At 19.5% G+C, this 9,108-nt stretch overlaps 3 protein-coding genes across 3 annotated transcripts; all 3 read left to right on the forward strand.

Moving 5' to 3' along the window:
* Window positions 1–187: 187 nt before the first annotated feature.
* PRSY57_1228600 (hypothetical protein) lies at window positions 188–3,106 on the forward strand (the record flags this gene model as incomplete). Its single annotated transcript, XM_012908706.2, has 1 exon — window positions 188–3,106. The coding sequence occupies one exon, from the start codon at window positions 188–190 to the stop codon at window positions 3,104–3,106; it is 2,919 nt and encodes a 972-aa protein (XP_012764160.2).
* A 961-nt stretch (window positions 3,107–4,067) lies between these two features.
* Window positions 4,068–4,730, forward strand: PRSY57_1228700 (macrophage migration inhibitory factor; the record flags this gene model as incomplete). The annotated part of the gene is made up of 2 exons (XM_012908707.1): window positions 4,068–4,146; window positions 4,459–4,730. The coding sequence occupies 2 exons, from the start codon at window positions 4,068–4,070 to the stop codon at window positions 4,728–4,730; spliced, it is 351 nt and encodes a 116-aa protein (XP_012764161.1).
* A 2,255-nt stretch (window positions 4,731–6,985) lies between these two features.
* PRSY57_1228800 (T-complex protein 1, gamma subunit, putative) lies at window positions 6,986–8,776 on the forward strand (the record flags this gene model as incomplete). The annotated part of the gene is made up of 2 exons (XM_012908708.2): window positions 6,986–7,072; window positions 7,235–8,776. 2 exons carry the CDS (start codon window positions 6,986–6,988, stop codon window positions 8,774–8,776), a joined length of 1,629 nt encoding a protein of 542 aa, XP_012764162.1.
* Between the last annotated feature and the right edge of the window lie 332 nt (window positions 8,777–9,108).

The raw sequence follows: 9,108 nt of genomic DNA on the forward strand, positions 1-9,108 counted from the left end.
TATATTTATATTTATTCATATATTTATATATACATACATTTAAATATGCATATTTCCCAATTTCATCTTTATAATACATAAAAAAAAAAAAAAAAAAATATATATATATATATATATATCCTAGCTGTTATTTTAATTTTAATTTTAATTTTAATTTTTTTTTTTTTTTTTTTTTTTTTTTATCATAATGAAGTTGAAATATCATTTGTTTTTTCTTATAATTTTTATACAAGACATATTATGTTTGAAGTATGAAGATTATATAAAGTCTTTACCAGAAACTTTTCATCTGGCAAAGGGTGATAGTAAAAAGGATGAGATGAGGAAAGAAAACAGCAAAGAAGAAAATGATAATAATAATAATAATAATGATAATAAAAGTAATAGTAATAGTAATAGTAATTATAAGGTTGGTATGCAAGATATTGTAAATAACATTTCAAACAAAATAAGCGACGACAATAAAAATAAAGATAATAATTCTTATGATAAATATGATTGTAATGATGATGATAATAATAATACTTCTAATAGTTTATTTCATAAAATGATGTGTGCTTTTAAAAAGAAGTTATTTAAAAATGAACAAGTCATAGAAAAAGATATCCGAAATGTAAAGAAAGGTGTAATAAATTTAAAAGAGAATGTTGTTAAAGATAGTTCTAATATTAGTAAACATACTAATATATTAAAAGATGATATTACAAAAAATACAAATTATCTTTTCAATTTATTTAAGAAATCACTTAAGGAAGAAGGAGATAATGTTAATAAATTTAGTTCAGATTATTTCAATAAATTAAAAAATTTACCAGATAGTCATTTATTTTTTTCAAAACTATTATTAACATTAAATCAAAATGATGATAAAGATAAAAACAAAATAACACATATAAACAATTATTATAATAACAATATGAATGATAACACAGAAAATAATACAAATCTTTTACAAAACTTTCTTTCTTTCATAAAAAATGTTAAACACAAAGATGAATATAATAATGATAATAATATAAAAAAAGAAAACGATTTTTTTCATTCATTTTATTTACATAATGAAAATGATAAACATAACAATAATAAAGATAAAAAATATTCATGGTGGTTTACAAATAAAAATGATGAAAAAAAAAATGTAGATAATCATCTTAACCTTTTATATAATAATTCAAATAATTCATTTAATTCAACATTAAATCAAAATCAAACAGATCATGAGAATTTACCTGAACAAGTCAGGGAAAAAAAAAACTCCCAAGAAGAAAAAAATAAATGGCTAGATATTTTATGGAAATATTTCCATAAAAATGAAGAAGAGATAGAAAAGGAAATGAATGAAAAAAAAGACCTTAACGATAATAATAAAAATGGTGTTAATGTTGATGATCATAATTTTAATGGTTCACACAACCTTGACGAAAAAAAAAATAAATTTTCCTTTTTGAATTATTGGAATGATAAGGATATACCAAAGGAAGGTTCTGCTGATGAGTATTCACATGATAACAACAATAACAAAACGGATGATCAAAATAATGATGACAATAAAAAATTTAATATTTTTATGTATTTTAGAAAGAATAAAAAAAATGACGAAGACATGAATAAAAATAAAAAGGAAATGAACATGGAAATGGACATGGACATGGACATGAACATGAACAAGGATATGAACAAGGATATGAACATGGACAAGAACAATGAAATGAACAATGAAATGAACAAGGATATGAATATGGGTGATGATACAAATGTTGGTATGAGCGATACCTTGAACAATAATTTAAATAAGAAGGAGATGAACAAGGTAGATGAGGACCCTAAAGGGTTTGTTTTAAATTTAGTAAAGAATTATTATGAGAATAATAAAAATGTAGATAATATAAATTATTCCTTATTATTAACATCTGACAAAGAAACAAATGAAAATATTAATTATCACCCCTTGATAAAATTTAAGAGCTGTCTAATGAATTGTTTTAACGAAATAAATAATACGGAGAAAAGTGTTGAGAAGGAGAGTTATTTATCTCTTGACGATTATAGAATTTTAGAAAAATGTATATCGAAATGTAAAAATAATAATTTGAATGATACACATAATGAGGATCCTCCTATGAAAAAGGATGATACCATCTTATACATAGAAAAAAAAAATAAAATCAATGATACTACTAAGAATACGCTTTTAAATGATAATATAAATAATCTTATAAATGAGAATAATGAATCTACAGAAAAAGAGACCTCATCAAAGTGGTCCAATTTTTTTTTTAAAAAAAATAACAAGAATATAAAAGATAGTTACGAAGAAAATAAAAATAGTAATAATCCCCAAGATAATATTTCTGTACTTACATCTAATGAAACCAATTTGGAAAATTTAAATATATTAAATGATAACCTAAGTACACATCTTATGTATGATATAGATAATAATAATAATAAAAAAAAAATAATAAATAATAATAATAATAATAATAATTATAAAATGAAAAACTTTTTAATAGATTCAAGGTTTAAATATAGTAATAAAGAAAAGACCAAGAATTTTATACAACATGAACAACAGGATAAGAATAAAAACGTATATAATAAACCATTACATTTTTTTAATTATTTTAATAATTCAAATATAAATACAGATGATGATAATAATATATATAAAGATAATTTAATAATGAATAATTCTGCGAATGATAATTTATTAAATAATGATGACAAATATAATAGTTTGAAAAATATAAATAATAATAATATTATATTAAATAAAAATGATATAGATAATGATGAAAATAATAATTATATATCAACCGGTTTTTTCTTATTCTTATTATTAATAACATTCTTTGTATACTTATCAGCATTCACAAATATTATTAATCAATTCTATTTATCATTTAAAGAAAAAATTTGTTTATTTATTAAAGGAAAATATAAAGGTACCTTTGATAATGTATACGAAGAATCTTGTGAATCCTTTTTACCAAAGGTTCAATATAAAAACAGTCACAATAATAATAATAATGATAATAATAATTTCTGTCAATCATATGAAAATATATATCATTCGTTTCAAGAAAATTCACTTGACATGGCATAGTAAATTATATAACAAATAAAAATGTACATATATAATATATATAATATATATATATATATATATATATCATCATATTTTCTTATTGTCGCCATTTTCTTTTTCTTTTTTTTTTTTGTCATTTTTAAATATTTATCAAATTTTATAAAGGTACATTGTACATATGTACACATATATATATATATATATATATATATATATATATATAATATTATATATATTTGTTTCACGTTTTATGATTTTTTATTTTTTTTTTTTTTAAATTTTATTTTTATATATTTATATATTTGTATTCTCATATATATATATTTTTTTAATGTAGTTAAAAATCATAAGAATCTTTTAAAATTTATCTTATGGTTGTAATATTATTATGTAAAAAATAATGCTACATATAAAAAAAAAAAAAAAAAAAAATATATATATATATATATATATATATAAATATATAATATTATATTATTATTTTTTTTTTTTTTTTTTTTTTTGCGAAATATTTCTATGAAAGGTCTTTCGCTTACAATATAATATGTAGTATTTTTCATACATAATAATAATATATATATAATATAATATTTTATGTGCTATATATTATTTTTATCATTTTTATATGGTTCAATTAAAAGTAGTATTATCCTTTCCTCTATTTTTTTTTTTTTTTTTTTATTTCATAAAAAACATTAATAAATAATATTTTATTATTAATAATAATGTTCATTCGTATAATAAATAATATATATATTATATATATAAACATTAAAATTTGATCTTGATTTTTATTTTAATTTTAATTTTGACTATTTTTCTTTTTTTTTTTCGAATAATACAAAATTAATAAAATATTGTATTTATTTATTCATTTATTTATTCATTTATTCATTTATTTTTCTTGTTCTTTTTCCTTTCTTTCAAATTTAAACTTGTGAATTTTTATAATTTTATCCTAATTTCGTGATTTTAAAAAATGCCTTGCTGTGAAGTAATAACAAACGTAAACCTTCCTGATGATAATGTACAAAGTACTTTATCTCAAATAGAAAATGGTAATGATAAAAAATAAAAAATAAAATATATATATATATATATATATATATATATCATATTAATATGAAAAAAATGAAATATATATATATTTAATAAAGTCCTTATAAAAATTGATGATAGCCTAACAAAATATTCAAAAATTTATATTTTATAGTATATAGAATAATATTATATACCTTTTTTTTTTTTTTTTTTTTTTTTCTTTTTCTTTTTTTTGATTACATTTAATTTTTATATATTTTGTAAAATATTTTAATTTTTAAATTAAAATTTTTTTTTCTTATCCCTTTCTTTCCCCCCCCCCTTTATAGCAATATCTGATGTTATGGGTAAACCACTTGGTTATATTATGAGTAATTATGATTATCAAAAAAACTTAAGGTTTGGAGGTAGCAATGAAGCTTATTGTTTTGTAAGAATAACAAGTATTGGAGGAATTAACAAGTCAAATAATTCTGCTCTTGCTCATCAAATAACGACACTCCTTGTAAGCAACTTGAATGTAAAATCTAGACGTATCTATGTAGAATTTAGAGACTGTTCTGCTCAAAACTTTGCCTTCAGTGGTTCTCTCTTCGGCTAGACATTTACAAGAATAAAAATAATAAATATCTCACAAACATATATATATATATATATATATATTTTATATGTTAACATTTGTTCATTCACATTTTTGTGTATATGATAAAGTATGCTACCTTTTATACAATATTTTTCTTTATCTTATATGTATACACATTTATTTTTATATGCACACAATTTTCTTAATATTTCATGTCATGAAAATTATACTTCTTTTTATTATTTATTTGTGATATTCAAGGAAATATAAAAACTGTATGAGTTCTATTAGACTGATCAAATTAAATGGTGTATTTTTATTATGACACATATGAAAAATGGCTGTATGGGCTTTTTTTTTTTTTTTTTTTTTTATGAATTGTTCATATGTTTTTAGAGTTCAAAAAGGGAAACAGCCTTATTTTGCATAAAAAAGAAAAAAAATAAAAAAATAAAAAAATATACATATATATATATATATATATGTATGTATGTATGTATGTATGTATGTATGTACATATATTTAGTGTAACAAATAAATATATGAAATTTATATTTTATGAACGGTTCATATTTTTTTTTTAAATTTAAAGCTAAAAATAGCTATATGTCATACGTACAAGAAAAATAATATAGTAAGGACTATTCTTGTATTTATTTATTTTTTCACTTAATAGAAACATAAATATATATATATATATATATATATATATATATGTGTGTATATTTTTGTATGTAGGTATTTATGTGTAAGACAACTTAAACGTTATATTTTTTATTATGATAAGATTGTTTAATCCAATATATATTATAGTAATTATAACGAAATATTATATAGACGGTTTTTCTTTATATGAACATAATATGATCTCTTTATAGAAAAGATTGATTGTTATAAAATATATTAAAAAGGTATATAATTAGGGTGATCTGTATATATAATAAAATATTATATTCATCACAATGATAATATTTTTTAATATGACCTAAATTGAATGTGAACATTGATATATATATATATATATATATATATTATTTATTTTTATTTTTTTCAAAGGAACCTTTTAAAATAAATACAGATTATATATTTATATATATATTTATATATATATATATATAAGAATAAACTCATTTTTATTTAAAATTAACAAATTGGGAATACTTTATATTTTATTATAAAAATCTAAAAGGATTATTTTAATCGTACATGTGTAAATAATATAGTATATATTATATAAAAATATACATTTATCATATATTTTTTCTTAATTTTTTCCTCTTGATGTTTTTTTCTTTTTAAGGTTTTATTTCTCTTTTCTCAATTATAAGATATTATTAAAACTTTTTTATTTTTATGTAGATATGAACAAAATGAAATGAAATGAAATGAAATAAAATAAAATAAAATTTATGGAAACGAAATAATTGTAAAGATACAAATATGAAAATAATAAGAGTACAACAACAAAAAAAAAAAAAAAAAAAAAAAAAAAAAAAAAAAAAAAAAAAAAAAAAAAATATATATAATATATATATATATATATATATACAATAAATAATATAAAAATAAAATAAACTTTATAAATAAACATTTCTCAATATATATAATATATATATAGAAAAGTATTAAAAAAATAAATCATTTGATGTTATATATATTATTATTATAAATATATATATATATATATATATATATATATATAATATTATATATATATATACATATGTATTATATAATATGTATATATATTATATATATAATATAATATATTTTATTTTTTATATATGTAAAATTTTTTTAAAATTAAATACAAATTCTGGTTTCATTCACATTTCATTATATTTATATATTATTATTTATTTGTAATTTTTTATTATAACTCTTTTTTCATTACTTTTCAAGAATATAATACCTTTGATATATATATATATATATATATATAATATTTTTTTGTTGTGAATTAAATATAATCAAGTATATCTTGTTAAGATATAAATATAAAAAAAAAAAAAGAAAAAAAAAAGGTATACATAAATAATAATAGTACATTTTTGAAGTTTGAATATAAAACGTTGACGTTATATTATTATAACATAACAAATATATAGAGAGTTATAAAAATAGAAAAAAAAAAAAAATTACATTTAGAAATTATAACAAATAAAAGTAATTATAAAAGCATAGAAAAAGAACTTGCCTACCACAATATAAATATTATATATATATATATATATATATATTTATTTATTTATTCATTTAATTTTTTCCTTTAGATGTTAAAAAATCCAGGTACAGTGTTGGTTTTTAAGCCTAATACAAAAAGGGAGGAAGGAAGAAAAACACAGTTATCAAATATACAGGTAATAATAATAATATGGAATAATATTAATTTTTGTTGTTGTATTTTAAGACGTGAGAATACATAATCTGATATATTTCGTAGATATAGGATTTATATATATATATTATATATATATATATATTTTTTTTTTTTTTTTTTTTTTTTTTTTTTTTTTTTTTAGGCGAGCCGAGCCGTGAGCGATATCGTTAAAACGACGTTGGGGCCTATGGCAATGCTGAAAATGATGTTGGATCCTCTTGGAGGTATTGTCATTACGAATGATGGGAATTGTATATTAAGAGAAGTAGACGTTGCTCATCCAGCTGCTAAGTCTTTGATTGAATTAAGTAGATCACAAGATGAAGAAGTTGGTGACGGTACAACATCTGTTGTTATTTTATCAGGGGAGTTATTAAGTGTTGCTGAAACGTTTTTGAGGCAGAATATTCATCCAACGATAATAGTAAATTGTTATATGAACGCTTTGAATAGTTCTTTAAAATTTTTAGAAGAAATATCAATAGCTATAGATGTTAATAGTGAATCTGATTTATTGAAAGCTATTGATTCATGTTTAAGTACAAAGTTTGTAAATAGATATAACAAGATAGTTAGTAAGCTAGCTTTAGAAGCGACACGTTGTGTAAAAATGGATAATTTAATGGGAAAAAAAGAAATTGATATAAAGAGATTTGCAAAAGTTGAAAAGATTCCCGGAGGAGATATTACGGATAGTTATGTTCTAAAGGGTGTTATGATAAATAAGGACATTACCCATCCTAAGATGAGACGTTATATTAAGAATCCTCGAATATTATTATTAGATTGTACTTTAGAATATAAGAAAGCAGAAAGTCAAACAAATGTGGAGATATTAGATGAGAAGACATGGAACGAATTATTATTACAAGAAGAAATAGAAGTAAAAAAAATGTGTGAATATATAATAGATAGTAAATGTGATATAGTAATTACAGAGAAAGGTGTTTCTGACTTAGCTCAACATTTTCTTGTAAAGAAAAATATTAGTGTTATAAGAAGGGTTCGAAAAACTGATTTGAATAGATTAGAAAGAATAAGTGGTGCTACAATCGTAAATAGATGTGAAGAAATTGTTGAAAGTGATATAGGTACAAAATGTGGTTTATTCGAAATAAAAAAAATAGGTGATGATTATTATTCTTTTTTTGTAGAATGTAAAGATCCACATGCATGTACCATATTATTAAGAGGATCTACTAAAGATGTTTTGAATGAAATTGAAAGAAATTTACATGATGGTATGAATGTAGCAAAAAATATTCTTATGGAAGGAAAATTATTATATGGTGGTGGATGTACAGAAATAAGAGTTGGCCAACATTTAATAAAAGAAGCATCCAAATTTAATGATTCTAGAAAAAGTATAACAGAAGCTGTTGCAAGTGCTCTAGAAATCATACCCAAAATATTAGCTCAAAATAGTGGTGTTAATGTAGTTAAAACAATGAATGAATTAAGAATCAAACATGAACAAGAAGGTGGTCAAGAATTTGGTATTGATGGTATTACAGGAGATATTATTAATGTAACAACTAAAAATATATGGGATCTACTTTCTGTTAAAAAACAAATTTATAAAAGTGCTATAGAAGCAGCATCTATGATCTTAAGAATTGATGATGTTGTTAGTGGTGTTGGAAAAGATGAAAAAGTTCAAAAAACAATCAAAAATGAATTTTAAGAAAACAAAAATGGTATATATGGATATATATCATTATATAAATAAAGTAATATATTATCTATATTGTACCACTTATTATTCTATTTTTTTTTTTTTTTATCAAAAAAATGTATGTATATATTATACATATATTATATATATATTATACATATATTATACATATATTATACATATATATATATATATTTTATGTGTATATTTATTTATTTATTTATTGGGAAGATGGATTAATTTCCATCTTTTTATGAACACTTAAAAATATTAATTTATTAAAATATTTAATTAAAAAAATTGTCTAATATGAAATGTATACACACGCACACACAAAAAAA

Source organism: Plasmodium reichenowi, chromosome 12, assembly GCF_001601855.1.
Source record: "Plasmodium reichenowi strain SY57 chromosome 12, whole genome shotgun sequence".
Classification (NCBI taxonomy): Eukaryota; Apicomplexa; class Aconoidasida; order Haemosporida; family Plasmodiidae; genus Plasmodium; species Plasmodium reichenowi.